At 27.0% G+C, this 21,021-nt stretch overlaps 2 protein-coding genes across 3 annotated transcripts; one reads left to right on the top strand and one right to left on the bottom strand.

The window, feature by feature from the left end:
• On the top strand, positions 1–9,993 carry LOC119679104 (ubiquitin carboxyl-terminal hydrolase 8). Of its 2 annotated transcripts, XM_038091277.1 has the most exons (9): positions 1–240; positions 319–840; positions 911–1,073; positions 2,749–3,252; positions 3,413–3,781; positions 7,738–7,968; positions 8,049–8,512; positions 9,355–9,573; positions 9,662–9,993. In XM_038091277.1, the coding sequence occupies exons 1-9, from the start codon at positions 143–145 to the stop codon at positions 9,768–9,770; spliced, it is 2,679 nt and encodes an 892-aa protein (XP_037947205.1). In that variant the 5' UTR covers positions 1–142; the 3' UTR covers positions 9,771–9,993. The 2 variants fall into 2 exon arrangements, with proteins under 2 accessions (XP_037947205.1, XP_037947206.1); XM_038091278.1 differs by lacking the exons at positions 1–240; positions 319–840; positions 911–1,073; positions 2,749–3,252; positions 3,413–3,781 and adding an exon at positions 5,325–5,494.
• A 2,788-nt stretch (positions 9,994–12,781) lies between these two features.
• On the bottom strand, positions 12,782–20,985 carry LOC119684267 (protein CLEC16A homolog). The gene is made up of 9 exons (XM_038098271.1): positions 20,847–20,985; positions 20,702–20,797; positions 19,741–20,639; positions 18,976–19,092; positions 18,461–18,919; positions 18,090–18,397; positions 17,767–18,032; positions 13,208–13,402; positions 12,782–13,140 (listed from the first exon to the last, which is right to left on the bottom strand). Exons 1-9 carry the CDS (start codon positions 20,927–20,929, stop codon positions 12,840–12,842), a joined length of 2,724 nt encoding a protein of 907 aa, XP_037954199.1. The 5' UTR covers positions 20,930–20,985; the 3' UTR covers positions 12,782–12,839.
• Between the last annotated feature and the right edge of the window lie 36 nt (positions 20,986–21,021).

Raw genomic sequence — 21,021 nt, 5'->3', positions numbered from 1 at the left:
TGAAATTATAAACCTAGTTATTTTATTAACGTAGGGATATCATAATAAAATTCTAAGCAATTAAATTCATATGCATATAACTTTGGTGCTACAAATCTAATTAGAAACTTTTTATTGGCCCTAAATTTTTATTACACACAAAATGGGACAAGTAAAGGAGTTGCATTTGTGCAAAAATCTAAACGACCTGGAGCAGTATTTCAAAATTCCTAATATAACAAATAAGTCAAAAATGAAAAGGTTTGTAAACCGATATCTTTATTACTGGGTGACTAATAGCAAACGTAAATATTTATATATTATATCTAACATTTGTAGTCTCATAGAGTCAGCGCATAAACTTTTACAAAACGGGAATAAACATTACCAGGAGGGGGATGAAGAATATGCCTATATATATTATATGCGATATTTTAACTTGCTGAGCACTTTGCGCAAAATGCCCACCTATACGGAGTACAAGATGTCCATACAAAAAACTCTCGGAGGAAATACAGCGAACGCAATAATAATGGATAAATTGGAAGAAATGACTAAATCACTTAGTGAACGTTACGATCGCTTGAATGAAAAAAAAAATGTACCACCACCACTCACCGACGATGATATGAAATTTTATAATAATTTAAGCGCTTCAGATAAATTTAATGTGGTTAAAGCATCACCAAGCTATGAGCAGATAGGCGATGCACTTAAATTGATATCATGTAAACAATTATTTCAGCTAATGCAAACAAATACTGTACTTATAATGGATTGTCGTTGTGTTGACGATTACAAGGTATCACATCTAAACTATAATTTTTCTTTTAATATACCAGAAGAAATAATATTACCAGGGTAAGTACGAAATTAAATAAATGTTACTAAAAAAAAACTATTGAAAATTCTATATATGTATTTATTAAAGGTTATCGGCAGGAAAACTACAAGATAAATTGGACAACGAATCGAAGAAATTTTGGTCGGCACGTTCTATAAAAGATCAAGTAGTACTTATGGATTGGAACTGTAGAGAAGCAACTCCAAATAAAACCAAATCTATTGCTGTATTACAGGATATACTGCAAAATGTAACTATTTTATTAATTAACAAAAATTTATATTATGCGAACAAAAGTTCTTTAAGTTTATACTCTACACAACGTATGATTTAATTGTTTTTGTGCTCTTTTTTATTTGTAAACACTGTAGCAATATCATATTTAGAGAGACTTCTCTGAGAAGCTTTTAGTTGAATACCCATAGCTCTGTATAGTTAAACTATTCAGAATAGTTGAATAGTTAAACTATGATTCCAGGAGCAGTCGGTCCTACCTTCTAGAGCCTTTCGTCTAACCCGACGACCAACTGCTGGTCACTACTCTCCATGAGTCCAATCATCTATTTATAGTATTGTATTAGGCGTAAATGAAGCATTTATTCATTTGTGATTTTATTTTTGTGATGTTATTTACTTATGTGTATTTATAAGTAACAGTTAGTGCTTCAAAGTGTGAATATGACGAAGCAGCTTGCAGCTCGAATATACATAAATTAAACCATTGTTTACCACTCGAACAGCAAATTTGCTTTATGTTTTTATTATTTTTTATATATTTGTTTATATATAACACTCATATGGTGTACAATAATGCTCGAGCGACTCACTGTGTTCACCGAATGTTTGAGCAAAAACAAACAAGAACATCACAATAGAATTTGTAGTTCTAGTATATATGGCATGACTCATATTAAAAGATCTAAAATGCAGAGGGAGGGTGACTCTCTGCATCAACTAGGATAGTCAATTTTTAATATATAGGTATAATAGATCTATATAAAATAAATAATCTAAATCCCTCAAGAAATGTTTATAATAAAACCAGGTTTTCATCTCTTTTTTTTTTTGACGATTTTTAGGGTCTTGTATTTTGAGACTATCTCCCATTAAAAAAATTTGTTTCCCTATGATTGTTATATAAACTGAGAACTTATTTATTTTATAAGAGAAACATATATAACAAAATTTAACTTTTTTAGAAGTTTTTATTATTTTTATTAGTTTATTATAGTTATTTATAACAAACTATAATAAATAATTTTACATAATAAATTTATACAGTCAAACTTCCATAACTCGAAATACTGTTATGCAAAAAAGATTTCGATTTATGGATACTTGGAATAAAAGAATTGTAGGTAACTTGCTCTCTAAACCCTGTTGCACTCAAATTAGTTCGAGTTATAGAAGTTAGAATTATGGAAGTTTGACTGTATATATAAAAATATATTTTTTTTATATTTTATTTTTAACGTCAAGGCGAAAAAACTATTTCGTTAATATAAACTATAGTTTTTAGTAGAAAGATTTTTTTGACAGTAGTGAATTGCAACAACACATTTTATTATTTTTAATTATTTGAATTTTTGGCTAACCATACAGCTGCTTCGAATATTACAAAATGCTAATCATCAGTGGTCTTTTTGGAATTATTTTAATTATAATTAATTTTATTATTTTAATTCATTTCCAAAAAAAAAACTGATAATAAGTATTTGGCAGTAGTCAAAACAGAAGTAGGTGTCGGGTCAAACAGAAATTCAATTAATTAAAAATAGTGTTGTTGTAATTCACTACTATTCGAAAAACCTGTCTATTTTTTTATATATGAATGATTTTCATTTTTTTTTTATATACATACTATTATTATTTTTTTATGTATATTATTTTTATTTATATATATATAATTATTATATTTCTTTTAGTGGGACCCCGATTGCATTTATCGTTCTCCAATAAAAATAGTCGATGGCGGCTATGAATTTTTTATAATGATGTATCCAACTCTATGTACAAATCCTACTGTACAATCACCACATCATAATCAACAAAATAATGATATGATAGATGATATTGAATATCCTTCCATACACGATATTACAATGAAAGACGATATGCGTCCATTTTCACGAAGTCCCTTAAATTTTAACCAATATACCAACTCGGTTGTCTCAACAAATCAAGAGCGTCCGTTCATTGATCGTAGCAGTAAAACAGCAGCGCTAAAAACTTATAATGAGAAACAAAAAGCAATTGTAGAAATTATGAAAGAACATGATGAACTTGTAGAAAAGGCTCAAGCAAATGATGAACAGTTAGAGCAGGCTCAACAAAAATGGAATACAGTAACAAATGTAAACAAATTATCAACAGCAGAACAACAACTTTTATATAATATATGGCAATTAGAGAGTGCTGCTGAAGACTATGTGAGTATTGTATGCAACAGGTTAATTTAAAAATGTAATGATATATGGTATAAAAATTATTTTTAATCAATTTTAAAAATACTCTTATTAATCATTAACATTATATCGTTTTATCATCCTATTATATGCAACATTTTTAAAAATTTTTAAATTTCTTTAGCGAATTGAAAATAACCGACTAAGAGATGAGCTTGAAAACTACAAACGACTTGATAGAGAAACAGAAAAGGCACCTGCAATTGAAAATGAAAAAATAGAGGAAGTTACCAAAAAAATTGAGACCAAAATACAAGAACGTCAGAAAGTTGATGAACAACATGAACGTGAAAAGAAACAGCGTGAAACACAATTGGCTATTGCACGGGAAAATAAAAGACATATGAAACCACCGGTTTTAGAAGATGAAGAGATGTCACAACCAAAAATACCCCAGTTTGATCGTTCGGTCAAGCCAATAATCCCCAACAACATAATAGAGACAATACATGCGGAAAAAAGAAGAGATTTTTCACCAATACCTGGTTCAATGGTAGCTATTTTTATGTCACATTTCTTTTATTATATTTCAAAAATAGAAAGACTAAATTTAGTATAATCGTAGCTTGTCTGATAGATATATGTGAAAATCTGAAAACAAAAAAGTCACATACTTTTTCAGATTTCCAGGTCGTACACACGTCATCCATGCTACCCGTTCGTTGTTTATAAATAAAAATATAAATTCTAACAAACCAGTAATCAATATTTGTTCAGTCAAAGAACGCCATTTTGGGCTAAAGTAGTCAATAAACTTTTTTGTTACTAGTTCTTAAAAACGTGACTATTGCTTATTTACATTCTTCTTCATATATATACAAAGCACATGCTTTTATTTTTGCAATATCTTTCAGAACGAACAGTAAAAACCCTAATAACAAAATAATTTGCTAAAGAAATGTTTTCAATTTCTTTAAATAGTTCCTCTCATTGTTTCTAATTATAGACATTATAGACTACGTAAAGATCTGTACTGGACTTTAAGTGCTAAAAACAATTTTGTGTATTTTGCTGTACTGCAGTACCTACCTACTCTACCCTTACTAACACACTATATTGTAACCCATGTATTCGAATTTGTGAACCCTTTCATGTTTGCTGCTGTATAGATCTCTAAGGATTACAACAATGTATTTCCTTATAAAGTGAAATGTTCTAAAATAAATTAAATCAAATATTCCTATAAAACCATTTAGTTATTCTGTTTATATGTGTATATTAATTAATTATATATACTTTTCGCTTTTTTTCATTTAGCGTCATTAGATCGTTTAATTTATATTAAAGAGAACATTTCTCTTACTCCTCCGGTATTATTGTATTATTTATCTTATGATTTAATTTTGATTGCATATTTATGGTAGCTAACGAAAGCTAACTCACACTTAACATATAATTTTAATTGCATATTTATAGGGGCGAAAAAATTGCTCAAAAATATCAAAAAAGTAACATAAAATTTACTTTATGATAAATAAAAATTTATTGTCATAAAATAAACTATCAAAATTAAAGTTTTAGTTTATAATCTAAAGAGCTTGGGATGCAGAACCTAACAGATGTAGACAGAGCCCCTAAAATTCCGAAGCTGCTACAAAATATTTAAAATTGTTTGTTTTTAACAAATTTTGGACTTAAAATAAAATATTGTTAAAGTCATTAACTGGTTTTTATGTGAATGTAGCTTAGAAGTGCGTTGAAATTTCAAGGTTTCTGTAATTTTTTAATTCAAATAATTAATTTTATGATAAAATTTTACACATATTTAAGATTTTACAAAAAAACGTAAACACAGCTTTTAGATATATCGTAAACATTCCTGCATTGTAATGTCATATTACCCTTTTCCTCCATTAATTATTCAGTTTAAGCAATTTATATTGGTTTTTACTGTAGTTCCATGTATATTAGCATTTTAACACAAAATATTGCATTGATTCACATTCTTACAATTTACAACTTTGTGGTGTTAATGCGCATATTCCATTCTTATTCTTAAGATGTACTACTAAAAGGTGTTTTTCTGTCCGCAATAGTCATTCCTTGCCATTGCTTTTAGTATGTTGTGTTCAAGCGCTAAAGCACAAAAAACTAATTTATTAAAAACGTGTGCCAAAAAATTATTTAAAAGATGATTGTGGTCGCAGGTGTAAAATTTCAACTGCCAACAACGCAACTTAATATCTCATTCTACCCAACTAAAAGGGTGTGTAACTAATAAATATTAAATACAATAAATTGTAATTTATTTGAAAAACGCGCCAGTTGTTTAAATTTAACAAAAAAAAAAAAGAAAAAAACTAGGCGCGCCTAAAAGTTTACTTTGTAAAGATCAATTAAATTTATGTAGCAGATATTTAGGCGTTAACATAATTTATTGGCGAAATATGTGTCAAAATAAAATATACATATACATATAGGTATATGTGTGAAATTAAAAATGAAGTTATAATATAGAATTATGGTATGGTTTTGATAAAATAAAATATAATTTAAAATATATATTATTAATTAATCCATTCTTAATTATAAATATAAATTTTATTGTATATTTACATATATAATTTAGGCTCTTTAAAAAACTCCATTGATATTAAGCATCTATTTAATGAAACATGTTTTGTTTATTATAAAGATTTTTTTATGTGTTTTAATAAGTAAAATAGTTCAAATAGCGTGCTTGTTATTTTGGAACGTAATTATTAAACGAAAAAAACTTTGCAATTGTAAAATATCGTTTATGCTAGAAGATCTAAACATTATGATATGTCTTTTGTAATTATCCAAATCAAACTATAAGATGGGTACTAGAGTTTTTCAACTAGTTCAAAAATTCTTCTATAACATTTATTGAATTGTTCGTTAGAGAATTTTTTGTTATGAATAGTTTTAGGCTTAAAGATCTAAAAAGAATGGTTGTGTATTTTTTATAAAAAAAAATAAGCAGTCACTTATTTTTATATATCTAACTTAACAAAATGATTATAATATCATTAATATTGTTCATCCCAATTTATGTGTAAATTAAAAGAGTTATTTAAATCTCACACCACTTAAAACAATAAAATAAATTTCTATTCATAAATTAAGCATATAAAGTCCAACAAGCAGATCCCAATTTTTCGGGCGCCAGAACTTGACAACGAATTACACTAAATTTTAATATTCTAAACAACTTTTTATACTATACTATATATCGATATAGCTTGATTCTTGAGACACTGAAGTATACTCTAATTTCTTTCATTTGTTTTCCTTAATGTATGTTATAATAGTTGCTTTTTCTCTTAAAAGCTTCGTCTACTTACTGCAAAAAATCTTCAGAATACGTCAGGAAATTTAGCAATCCACTGCAAATTTCAATATGACGTGGTAAAAAAAACATGTCATCAGGTGAAGATGCCTGACTGTAAAATTAATGTAGAAACTTATCTTTCATCCCTTTTGTCTACACTCGAATAGTGTTCCTCAACTAGATATGTAAAATGTAAAAACAAAAGAGGTATTTAAAACTCATTAACATCTTAAAATTCATGGTAGTTGCTCCGCACAATAGATCTCCAAGTCACAGTACATTTAAATTTATAGTTGGTCAGTTACAGTAGCAGATCAGCAGGTATCCTTCCACTTCCCATAATTAGCAAATTATACGTCGTTTTACTGCCATATTTACTACTAAAGAGATTAAAACGAGATACACCCATCCAAACCTATATTGATAAAAATAATAATAAAATATTGATAATATTGGCGCCATATTTCACATTATCCCACAATATTATAAAATAGGTTTGCGATTCAATATATAGGTGTTCGAAAGTTTCCACTGCATTACATCCCAGTGATTTCGTCTCACCAAGATGACACTTTGCTTAATGCAATTACTTAATACTGTTTAAAATAGTTATTTTTGATTTCTGTCCTATGTTTGTCTCTTTCCCGCTTGTGTATTTCGCATTTCTGCTTGTCGGATTTGCCGAGACTAAAAGAAGTTCCTTAATAGTTATATATACATTTCATATAACATTTATAATCTTTAAGATGGAGAAAAGAATCTTCTAAAAAGAAGCAAAGTTAACGAAGCATTTAAATTCAAATATTAAATTATTTTATAATCAAATAAAATAATTTAAATTGTTTTATTACTACGTTATCATTCCATAAAGTTCTTGAAGTAGTTATTACATTATTAATTTTTTAATAAAATATTAAGATATTTTTCATATTGCGATTAAATTTATAAAATAATAAAAGTAATGGTTTTTCGAAAGTTTATACAAAGAAATTTAATAAAACTCTACATTAAATGCCAATATTTTTACGTTAAACTAATAAAAAATATATTTTCCTCATTTGCAACTGTAAGTTGGAATATTAACATTATCAGCTTGCAAAACTCTCAATAACCTTATCAAATATTAATGTTACTAATCATTTCCTGTTTATTAGGGTCGCGGGTTGACAGGCTTAAAAAACCTCGGCAACACTTGCTACATGAACAGCGTACTACAGTGCCTGAGCAATACGCCACAGCTAACTGAATACTGCATAACAAACCAATATAAAAACTATATAAATCGCTCTAATAAAACGAAAGGCCATATTGTTGAGGAGGTAGCGGCACTGATTAAAGTTTTATGGAATGGAAACTACAAATGTGTGGCAAGTAAGGATTTACGTGTAAGTAAAAAACTCCTCCCATCAACTTATGTTATCATATGAAAATATATAATAAGACAAATTTCTTATTTAATTTGTAGTATGTCATTGGTCAGTATCAACAAATATTTCGTGGCATTGAGCAACAGGACTCTCATGAATTTTTAACAATTTTGATGGATTGGCTGCATTCAGATTTACAAACCCTAGATGTACCTGAAAAATCGCACGATAATTTATCTGCCTCAGATAAGGCATGGTCAGAATTCACAAAATCTAAAGAGAGTGTAATATCGCGTTTATTTTATGGTCAAATTAAAAGCACAGTTAAATGTATCGAATGTAACAAAGAATCTGCCACCTATGAAAGTTTTTCAAATCTAAGTTTTGAGTTACCTACAAATAATAATGATAATTTTTGTCCTTTGGAACAATGTATGGCAATGTATTTCAATGGTGAAGTTATAACTGGTTGGAACTGTCCAAACTGCAAACAACAACGAAGAGCAATTAAAAAATTAGATATATCAAAACTGCCACCAGTCTTGGTAATACATCTTAAGAGGTATGTATATATATAATAACTCATATGCTTCGCCCCATGTAAAATACTTACTTACCGCTGTCCTTCTCTCCTAGTGGAGCATAGGGCCTCAAATCCATGTTAAATATAGGAAAAAAATAGCATTAGTGTTTGCTTACCATCTCTCAGACAAGAAAACAACTTAAATTTATTAGCAAAAATAACTAACACATCTGAGATAATAAATTTCTGCCCTACCAAAATAAATCTAACTAAAGTTAGTATTTTTTGCAGAGTGCTAAATATTATTGCTATTGTGTTTAATGCATAAAGAAAACTTAACCTGTGGCTATAATACAGCCCAACTAAGTTCAACCTGTTGGTATCGCATATCGCACATTTACCACCAGCACAATTAACTTATGTCTAAGTAATATTTAATTGCGTGCCACATATGTGGACATACTAATGGCAATGTTATGCATAAAGATCTTCCTTCATGAAGTATTCGTCAATTCCTTTCTTAGGATTACATATAAATTGGCACCTGTTGCAATAAAATCAACTTCAGAGAAATCAAATACAAACGTGTACTAAGATCCCTCCACACGGATAAATATGTTCTTCTAAACAAAGGCAACAAAATTTTAAAAGACTTTTGCCTGATATTTCCAGAGAAAAACGACGCCATCCACATGCAGCAGGTCAAGGTATAGCCATGTGCTGTCTATCACACATAAATACGTCAATTCTCAATGTGTGTTTCTGATGTCATATTTCAATGCATATACCATTTTATGTCATCTTGATCTACCATATTACCTTACCTTTGTGATTAATTTAATTTAATAAAAATTATATCAATTTTTTATATACTCTTTCAGATTTTATGCAGATCCTGATGCGCTCGGTAATTCTTATAAAAAAAAACAGATTTTTGTCAAGTTTCCATTAGAAAATTTAGATATGAGACCCCATATTGCCAAATCCGAATTAAGGATTTCCTCACCGAAAACGTATCAGCTATATGGCGTTTCTAATCACTATGGTTCTATGGAAAGTGGACACTACACCGCTTTTTGCAAAAGTAACACTTATGGCAAGTAAGTGAAAGCAAATGATATAAATTTATATATATATTGTAACATAGCAACCGTATACAATTATTTATAATAAAATCTTTTTTTGAAGATGGTTCAAATTTGATGATCAGGTAGTTTCAGCGCTTGATGCCTCCAGTGTTAATTCCAGTGCAGCTTACATACTTTTCTATTCGTGGCTACCAACTTTTAAAAATTAGCGTAGAACTAAAATGCGATTTCCAGCCAACAGCATAAATCTCAGTTAACATTAAGTAATAAAATTATTAGTTATCTTTTTCAAAATTTTGATTTCATAAACCAAATTTTAGTTAACGTTATTGATTATTTATTTTGTGCAAATATATTATATTAGAAACATACAATACAATGTAATACAAGTTTTTGTTATAAAAGCTTCTAGTCGATCTAGAATTTCAATATTGGCAATAAAATGAAAACTAAAAGTTTATCAATGAAATCGATTGATTTTTAAATAGTAAAATACTCTAGAAAAACATTTTAATATATTTTTATAAAATTTTGAGTGATTTTATTTTTATTTTAAAACAACTCATAAAGCCTTTTTAAAATATTTAATAATAATATGTATTAAAAGAATTCAAAATTTTCTTGTTTTTTTTTAAATATATTTATTGACGTAATTTTTTTTTATTAAAATATATTTAATGTTATTAATTGTAATATTAATTTACTAAATATGTTATTTATATAAAATGAACTCTCTTACAAATTAAAAAAAATGTTTAACATTTATATATTTGTTTTATAAATAAAAAAAGTGCAAAAAAATACAATTTAAATAATTACCAATAGAAACTTGAACAAAATGTAACTATTTTTAGATAAACTAATTCAATAATAAACAAATATTATTGAACAATTAACTTTTTATAAAAATAAAAAAAAAATTGAAAAAAAAAAATAAATTCACAATTTTAATGTATATATTATAAACGTCATTAGACAAACAACTGTGAGCTATGATAATGTAAAAATTATTAATAAATGTATGTATATGTATATATACGAAATAATTTTATTCTAACTATAAATAAAATGTGTTCAAAATTAAAGTATTTTTTTAGGCTGTACAAGGATATTTTAAGGGTGTAATTGTAAACACGATTATCATTTTTTTGTATCCATTACCACTAGGAAAAATTACAGAAACAAAAAGAATATTGTGTATAACACAAGATCAAATTATAAAATCCTATAACACTTGAAAAAGTTTGCAAACAGAAAAATATTGTCTACAACACATGAGCTGATATAATAATAATAGCAGAATATAGAAATAATAACAGAAAGAAAAAAATAATAAGAATAATATTGTCTACAACACATGTGGTATAATAATAATAGCGGATTACAGAATGAATCTAGATTTTAAAGCTTTGGAATGAAAGCGTAAGTCAAAAAGCCAACAAGTTTATTATATGTAATAAATAACAGTGGAACAATTGGATGGCTTTATATAGTGAAGATTTGGAATTGTAATTTCTGAATGGTTGGGATTATATTATATAAAGATGTGGTGTAATTCCTTAATAATGACATACACGCAGATTGATCGTTTATTTAAAAGCACATTGTAATATGTAGAGTCTAAAATTTGAAAGATTTGAATTTTTGATGGTTAAATAGAAATATATTGATGACTCCGCAGTTAATAAAAGCCATTTAGCACACGAGGTTAGCTTTATTAATAAAGAATACTTGTAATAATATTAGGCTATCTATTTGAGGACCGCATTTTAATGAAGGTACTCACACACGAAATATCAAACATTATTTGAACATTATTATCTATCGAGTGTAATAGAACTATACTTGTCATTTACCCAAGATCGCATATATTTCTCATGATACCTTCAATTCTGTCAATGAATTTTATTTTATGACCGCAATGAATTCGAAGCGCCTTATTTAAAATTGTTATTTTAACTTTAGAAATATGTAGGCGTCAAAAAGGGTCTTTCAACTGAGTGCGGTGCTTTATTGATCATAACATTGCAAACTCTGCAAACACCTACATGACCTTGGCTTGATTAAAAGCAAATGTTACTGTTTCAGTTGAAACAGCTAGGTTCGTTACCACTAAAACCTAAATGATATATAGACGTTGTCACTTGAACTTGCTTGAGGTGGAATACTTTATTTAAAGTCAGCCCGACCGTTGTCAAAGTAGTGTTTCTCACTCCCTAGCATTAATATGTAGTAAACGGACACCCAGTCTTCGGCGACTTTTTTCCCCCGGGAGCGCTTTCGCATTAATTCAATTAGCCATTAAATTGTTTAAAGCAGTGGTGGATTTTGCTGCTTTCTCTACTGCAGGCTTTATTTGCGCTCAAAACGTAAGTCTCCCATTGAGTCTTATTCCAAGGTAATTAATAATTTTTTTTTAACTTGAGAACATCATTATGTTATTCACTCACATTCTATTACCTATTATCGTGCTTACATTAATTTTGTATATGGTAATATGAGTGTGATAAAAGCCAACTGTCACTACCCCCCAAAAAAATTTTATAAAGAAAATAGGTCAGGTTGAATAACAGCCTCATGCAAAACTCACTTGATCTATATTATTACTTGTGGGTGCTTGGATTGTTCTAAAAAATTAATCAACACATTGGTCAACCTACATTATGCAGTGGTCCACATTGAGCCCTTTAGGTCTAAGCATGCTGGAAATCACATTTTAGTCCTAAACTTAGATTATTCTCTCTCATCTTAATACCTTAATACCTTTATGATCATATATACGCACTATTAATAATATATCAAACTTTTCATAAAATCTCTGAATATTATTTATTTAATTTAATATAAATTGGCTACCAGTTAATTTATTTTTAATTTAAAAGATTATTTTTAACAATTTTTTAATTTAGTTAAATAAAAAAATTTTTAAAGGGACATTGAACTTTTACTAATATTTAATTTTATAATTAACAATAATATGTATTTACAAATATTACAAATATCCGAAATAAAAGGTAATATCATTTACAGTAATGAAATATATATTAATATATTTTTATGTTAACAGTAAAAGCTAATAATCTAATAAAAGTAATGTGAAAAACACATTGGAACCAATGAGCGATTTACTCTTCAAATATTAATAAAATTACCGACTTCATTTGCATTGTGAATGAAATTAAACTAATTTATTATTATTATTCCTGCAATTTGTCTTTTCCATTTATACATATTTGTATTATATATTTAAAGAGAATTCGTTGTATTTCCAATTATTTTTATATTGTTTCTATTGTACCCTTACGTCGCTCACCATTGTTAGTGCTATCATTGCCAATAAAGGAAGTCTCCTCTGAACTTGGTACCGCTACTACGACCTCTTTCGCTATAGTAACACCATTTATTTGGCTTAGTAGAGTTGGCTCACGTGGAGAGGAGCTATGTACTGATAAATGTTCATAATTTAATGTACGAGAAGGTGTTTGTGAACGTGAACTGCCATTAGGCGTTAGGCCACCCCGTGAATGTGGACTATTATTACGAGAATGTTGAAAATCCTCCAACGGTATTTCCTCCGAACTATTTAGATATAAGCATAATATTGATTTATTTTTTTCAGTTTGCTAGAAATTTCTTTTGAGCTTACCGCGGTCTTGGCATACGTGGACTGTTTTCTCGTGAACGAGTACCGTTTCGATTTCGCGAGTTATCTCGCGATTGTGCTGAGCTTTTACTACTACAGGCACTGCCTGGTGAATTTTCGCGATTGTGTGATACAGAAGAATTTGTACTAGTATTGGAGCTACGTCGTCTTGAACGTCCTGAGCTTTCATTGCGAATGCTACGAAAGTAAACAACAAAATAAAAATAAAAACACATTTTTGAATATTGCACCAAATTATAATATATTTTAATTAAATCAATAAAAATTAAAAATATATACATAATTCAATGTAATTTTACCAATATTCTATGTAAAAATAAAAATTATTAATTAATGTATCATTTCTACTGTGCGCCAAATATTCTCATTAGTATCTATTGAGTCTATTGAGTATTTCCAGTGCCTTCCATCCTCCTGTAGAGTGCATCTCTATAAATATTAATAAGCGCTTGATTCAAGGCACTGGAAATTGTAAACCATTCACACCTTAAATATTCAGTTTCAAAATTATTAATAAATTGTTTGATATTAGTTTATTAAAGTTTAAACGAATTTTGTATTTTTTTAGATAAAAGAGAACTATTTATAAACAATATTAAACAAGAACACTACAACTAAAAAAACTGAATATATTTTAATAAGTTATTTTTTATAATTAACTTCAAGACAATCTATAAATTAAAATTAACGACTATATATTTATAAATATATTATTTTTTTCATTATAAATATGTACTGTGAAAAAAATGCAAAATACTTATATTAAATATATATAAACATTTATTTTTATTAATTATTTTTTTAATTTAATTAACTTGGAAGACGTTTCATCAAACGTTTAAATAAAAAGTCAGCTTAACAAAACTTCATGCAATTCCTTCAAATTCTTATTATTATAAAGAAATACTTTCAATATTAAAATCACAATTAATAAAAAATTTTATTTTTATAAAAAAAACATTTTTATTTATAAATTGAAGTGCATTTTACTGAATTAAAGAAACAAGACAATTAAAATTTTTTAAATTATATTTAAAATAATATATTTAACTACCTACATAAAAGAAATATGTGTCATTATGAAATTTACTCAATATTAAAATAAAGCAATATTGTCATTTTGTTAATTATTTAACTCGAATTCTTAATAATATTCAATTTAAAAAACATATAATCGTTTAACTTTACATATACTTTGTTTTTGTTTTGTTTTTAATACTACTTTTTTCTTTAATTATTAGTATATTCTACAAATTAATTGAATTGTAATTATGTCAATTAATTCACATTGTTTTTAAATCATAATTTAATAACTTTGTAATAACTACATAATTTAATAAATTTTTATATATACCGTTATATGATATATAAATTAGTTTGTTTATAAAATTTTTTATTAGAAGTTTGTAGCCTTCATCATATATATATATATATATATATATAACTTCATAATTTTAAATATAAATACAAACATAAATATAAATATTTATATATATATATACATATATAAATATTTATTGATTTATTTATTTATAATAATTTAAAAAATAATAAAATAATAGTTTAAAAATGATAATCACAAAAAATAATTATAAATATTCAATAACAGCATATTCTGCAATCAATTATCAAGCTCTATTTATTTAATATAATTTATTATTTTTGTTTAGTACAATTGAAATATTTTAATTAATTATTATATTTAGATATCCATCTCAATTGTATATATATTTCTTTTTCCGGGCGTTAGGTTCTTTTTTATAACTTTTAAAAAATATTTTTATTTATTTATTGTAAACAAAATAAAAATCATTTAATCATACAATATTTATTAAAACACATATAGAAATGTAAATAGTTCAGTTCACTTTATATACATCTTGAGTGTTTTTAATAACACTGAAATAAAATAAGTGTTTTCTGTTTTTAAGATTATTTAAGAGTTATTGAAATTGACCTACAGACCGGCAAAATATTATATATATAAATTAATATTTTTATTATTATTAATATTATTTATATTAAAATTAAAATAGGTTTTTTTTTATAAATTTATTTGATCAGTTTTATAAAAGATTATTTATTACAAAAGTATGTCGTTAAAATTAAATTTTAAAGTTTAAATAGGTATTATATTTTAAAAACTTTAAAATAAATTTATTATCTATATCAAAAGCAAAATTAAGACAAAAGAAAATGATTCAGAAAACTTAAAAAAATCTATTTAAAATAATATTAAAGAAATGTGTCCCAAAAAAATATTATTATAAAATTAATTACTTAAATATATAATTTAATAATAAAATATATTAAACTTATTTAATTAAATTAGCTTTTTTCGAGGAATTTATTTAAATTTTATACTTTATTGTTTTATTAACCGAATTTTATTTATTTATCTTTTAATGGGCTGATTGGTCAAGTTAAATAAAAAACAACTTTTTAAATTATAAATTTAAATTATAATTATAAAATATAGTCTATGGTACCCCAAAGATGACTCTAGACTATAGACGAAATAATGATGCAAATAAAATATAGTTTTTTAAACTAATTTAAAAAGTTGTTTATTATTTAACATTGACAATTCGGACAAATGTATTATATTACAAAACCAAATATTTTAGATGTAACTAATTAATAATAACATAGAAATCAATAAAAAAATTTATTTGTTTCTAAACTTTATTATTGATCACATTATTAAATAATAGTCTATTTGAATTTATTTATTAAACACAAATAAAAGTTGTAATTCAACGTCAGTTATGACGAAAATGACTATTTCACTTAATAGAAACTAATGTATTGTGTAGACAGATTTCAAAAAGTAGAGAACTACAACCATATAACACAGCAAGTGAAGTTAATGAACTTTTACAGCAAATTAACAAAAGTCCAAAGTGCGAACATATATGTCAAGAACGGCTTTGGGTTAGTTGGGTAATAAACACTGACTCTAAGCTTCAAATTTGGCATGGCACGAGTTCAACCCTTAGTAATTATAGTTTCAAAAAATTATTTAAGAATAATTAAACACAAGAAATAATAGCAAGACTCATGATGGTGGGCAATTGACAATATTCGCTACAGCTGTGTGATTAGCTAAAAATTCAATACATAAAATATAAAAAGAATTATTGTTGTTGTAGTTGACTCCATTTTGAAACCTCTCTAAAGGCAAATATAAATATAAATAAATATTAAATATTCGTATTTAATTAATAAATCAAAATAAGTTAAAAATTAAAAATCTTTTACTAATTAAAAATATTAAAATAATTTTTTAGTATATGAAAAATTCGAGAAAAAATAAAGATAAAACTCAGATGATACATACTTGAGAATGATTATAGTTTATAGTATAAATCAGAATTCTCACGTTACATAAAAATAAAAAATAATAAAATTTAAAAATTATGAAAAATATATTGCATATATACATAAATATATAAATTGCAAAAAAAAAAATTTTTAACAATCTATCATTATAAGTTTTAAAATACTGAGTATTATTATTATTATTAAAAATTTTGTAGGAAATATAAATACAAATATAAAAACATTTTCTACACGATTCAATCGAAAAAAAAATTGTATAATAAAAAAGCGCTTTTAAAAATTGATATTTTGATTATAACAATATTCAAACGATTTATAATATATGACAAAATGTTCATAACCTTTGAATATAGTATTTTATTATTGCATAAAAAAATTTACTGTCTTAATAAATAATTACTTTAACATTTTAAAAAATTTTAGATGCAACTAATGTCAAAAATATATATTGCAATTTCAAACTCAATATATTTATATTTTATATATCTATAATATATATGTTATAATATATATAATTTATAGATAATATATAAATATAATTTATATCTAATTTATATATAATATATAAATAATTTATATATATAATTTATACATAATATATACATAATAAATTATATTATATTATGTATCTATTATTGTCACAAAAAATAAAATAATTTAGAAATAAAATTTCTGTCCTCGTTAAAAAAATGATTAAATTAAAAACTAAAACTTAGAGATATATAATATATTTCGATTAGATGTGTAATAAAATGTGTTAAAATAAAAACAAAGAGCCATAAGAAATAGATTATAAATTATTTGTGTAATTAAAATATATAAATTCATATTCAAATACTATACTAGCTTCATTAACAATGAAATCAATCCAAAAACAAAATAAGCATTCCAAAAAAATTATTAAATTTAACTACAATGTAATATAACTTAATTTAAACACATTCCAAATTCGTACAACTTTTCTTAGAAAGTTAATCTAAAAATTTAGTTTAAAAAACTCTAAATAATCACATTATATATATATATTGTAGTTATATGTTCTTTATATATATATATTATTTTTCGACTACAAATTTTATTACTACTTCTATCGCTTACAACCAGTGTTGTATATATTGTAATTTATATAAACGTATAATATGAGTAGACAACACAAAAATTACTAGGAAGCAATATTACAAAAAATCTTATTTGTTTACCCTTCGATTGATCGATTCTGAGCGATTTGTATACGACTAACGCCCGCCAAATTAGTATCACGTCTTAAGGCAGCAGCGAAACCAGGCACACGATTGGCAGTCGAGAATATGGGCCGATGTTCACGTGCATTACGTGAACTATTGTTACCGCTGCTGTTTGTGCGTAGACCCGCCACAGCATATACCGGTGAATCAATTATTTGTCCTGGCATTTCAATAAGTTGCGCTATCTGATACATTTTCTTTTGACGTGCTTTGCTTCGACCCTACAAATTTATATCGAATCACATTTTTAAAACATTATAATTAAAAAAAAAATTTACTTTTGTCAAACGTTGTTTAGCAGCCATGCAGCGTATATGATCATCAAATAAAAATTTTGCTGATAACAACGGCGTTCGATTATGTGTGGCACCACCGCGACGCACAGTTATGTATAAACAACGCGAGTCATCTTTATCGCCCATTACTTCAACATCTTGCAGAAAACCTACAAATTTTGCTACACCCCAACCTAAAAGTTTGGCATCCGGTTCCACTAAAATTAGTTGCAAGGAATCTATAACCAAAAAACGACGTAGTTTCACATTATCCTTTGAAATAACAGTGCAAGCAATTAAGTCGCTATTATCTAAAAATAAAACAAAATCATTTTATATTTATTCTTTAAATTAATATTTTTAAATTGTCTTACTCAAATCGAGCACATTTTCCACTTGCACTAAACTGTTAAGGTTCGTAAGTGGCAGTAGAGTTTCTTTTTCATTAAGAAATTTTTGGCACGTTTTCCGTAGTAGTAAAAAGACACGTATGCCACGTCTGGCCTTTTCCACTTCACCACATGGTAGTCGCCTTGTAAAACTGATGCCTGTCAGCGGTGTACCAGTTGGCGGTAATAATATTGTTGAGTCCATACACAGAAATTCCACATTTAAAGTTGATTTACGCATTTCGTTGTATTCATCTTCAAATAAATCCAAAAATATATCCTCGGATTTATAGAAATTTCTAAGTACCGCCATTGATTCATTACGCGCTGAAAAAAGTAATTCCTGTTGAGCTTCTGTAATGCAAGCTTCATCAGTTTCTGGTTTGGTGAACGTGACCAGCAATTCTAGCGCAATTTCTATGGTTATAAGACGTATGCGGCAAGCTAAAATCATCATTATTATTATTTCCAAATCTTGTAAAATTTTAGTGTTTACTTACAGGGCTGACTTGATAGAGTAATGATATTTAATAGACGTTCGATTAACTCAGTTTTATAGCTGAATGAACCTCTACTCGATTTCGAAAGCACTTGTTCAAACCAATCGTTCTTTATGCCTATAAAAAAATAAATATATACAAATAACAATTAGACAAAACTGTAAAGCATATTTGCGCCGTTTTCGATTGGTAAATCTGGGATAACTTTTTAAATCGAAATTCACTTTAAGTGGAACTTTCATTTTCGATTGGTAAATCTCGACCGAAATGTATAACACTTGAGATTAATTCATAACTCTCCAGATATTTTGCCAGAATAGTAAGATTACCTTAGAATTAACAGCGGTTTTATATGACTTGACAAGTAAAGTGTGATATGGTTCGTTATATGGACTCGTGTAAAATATAAATGCCCACTAACAGAACTACAAAAATGTTAGATGTACTCTAAAAACTTTCGATTGGTTAACAAAATTTGGCAGAGTAAATCTAGAGTAAATTCAGATTGAATCCAGATTTACCAACCGAAAACGTCATTAGTAAATGATGAATTAGCATGTATAACAGTTATATTTACATACCATCTATGGTGTGAAATGTGATAGTTATGAAGTTGGAAAACACAAGCACCATTCAGTTATGTAAGCATTAAAAATGAAAGATAGAAATACGTTATTGTGCATTAACAGGTTAAGTTCTACTACTAAGTGTAACAGTTATAAATGATTTGGTTTAAATGTATGTTAATAAAAAAAAAAGTACTACCTCGATTATAGGCCATAGCATAGATAAGGCACAATGCTAATAGTGCCAAGTAATCATTTTCTGCACAGTCTAAAGCGGATAATACCATATCTAAAAATGGACGTTTAATTTCAGGTACAGTTTGTATAGTATTCAATTGCTGTAGTTTTTCTTTCTCTTCATCTGTTATATTAGCAAACTTATTTTTCTGTATAACAGTGTTAGAACCAGATGCAGTTTCTTCCGTTGTTGATGCTGTTGTGGCATTAACATCTGTCGCATCACTATTACCGTTTACACTAGCTATTGCTATATTTCTGCGCGGTGGCGTACTTGTAGCTGTTGTAATAGGAGATGCTGAAGAAGTCGAAGAACTGGCAGTCTCTTCCAATGACTCTTCCGCCAATGCATATGCTGTTGTGTTTGTACCAACAACAGTGTCTAAAGCCTCTTCCAGACTTTCACGTGGCTCAGCAAAACTTGGCACCACAGCCTCACGATGCTCGACATAGGCGTTGAGTATTTCAGCTGCCCCTTCCGTAAACACACTGTGATCACCGTTTAGTATTACCCAAGCCAAGGCATGCACTAAAGGCGCATGTGTAACAACCAAAAACACTAAAGATAATAAATACAATGCTACGATTGAGGAGACACGTGGATTGTTTATTTCTTGTATGTCGATTTCAACATTGCGATTCAGCACAGCTGCTAAATTTTGTGTTACAACTGCCAGAGACGGTGGTACTGGCGCTGGTGTCAATGAAAATATATATAGTGGCACAAACAGTTTATGTAGTAAATGTTCAGTTAATACGGCATTTAAATCATCGATTTCTAATAATAAAATATCATTAAGGTAATGTAAATGATCCAAATGCTCTGCACACAAATTTGAGAGTTTTTGATTTGATTGATGACTGAAAGAAATTATTGTAAAATTTTAAAACTCTTTAACATTGTAATATCTTTTAATGCTTACTCAATATCTGTGCGTACGCAGGTATCCAGCTCTAAAATATGTTTGCCAATGAACCACACCAAATTGCTGAAATATGGCGCTGCAGTTCTATTAAAACTTATTGCTATCATTTTTTATTATAAACACTTATTGTCATATAACATACTTATCTCTTATAAATCGCAGCATACTGGCATTTTGTACTTTATAAACATTTAGAGATATCGTACGCACTGCAATACGCACCATTGACTCTGGATGATTGAAAAATTTTATTGCTTCTGTATACAGCGGGAAATCGTTTGTATGCTGTGGACAATATTTAGTTCATACCATAGAAA

The sequence above is a fragment of the Teleopsis dalmanni genome, chromosome 2 (assembly GCF_002237135.1).
Source record: "Teleopsis dalmanni isolate 2A chromosome 2, ASM223713v2, whole genome shotgun sequence".
Classification (NCBI taxonomy): domain Eukaryota; kingdom Metazoa; phylum Arthropoda; class Insecta; order Diptera; family Diopsidae; genus Teleopsis; species Teleopsis dalmanni.
Note: the sequence above shows the minus strand (reverse complement) of the source record. Positions and strands in the feature narration are given on the sequence as shown.

Coding starts and splice junctions, on each gene's coding strand:
- LOC119684267 (XM_038098271.1), bottom strand. CDS start 20,929: ATGGTGCGTATTGCAGTGCGTACGATATCTCTAAATGTTTATAAAGTA. Junction 20,798..20,846: donor CTGCGATTTATAAGAGATAA/GTATGTTATATG, acceptor GATAGCAATAAG/TTTTAATAGAACTGCAGCGC. Junction 13,403..17,766: donor CAGAATCGATCAATCGAAGG/GTAAACAAATAA, acceptor TTACTTTCGTAG/CATTCGCAATGAAAGCTCAG.
- LOC119679104 (XM_038091277.1), top strand. CDS start 143: ATGGGACAAGTAAAGGAGTTGCATTTGTGCAAAAATCTAAACGACCTG. Junction 241..318: donor AATAAGTCAAAAATGAAAAG/GTTTGTAAACCG, acceptor TAACATTTGTAG/TCTCATAGAGTCAGCGCATA. Junction 8,513..9,354: donor TTGGTAATACATCTTAAGAG/GTATGTATATAT, acceptor ATACTCTTTCAG/ATTTTATGCAGATCCTGATG.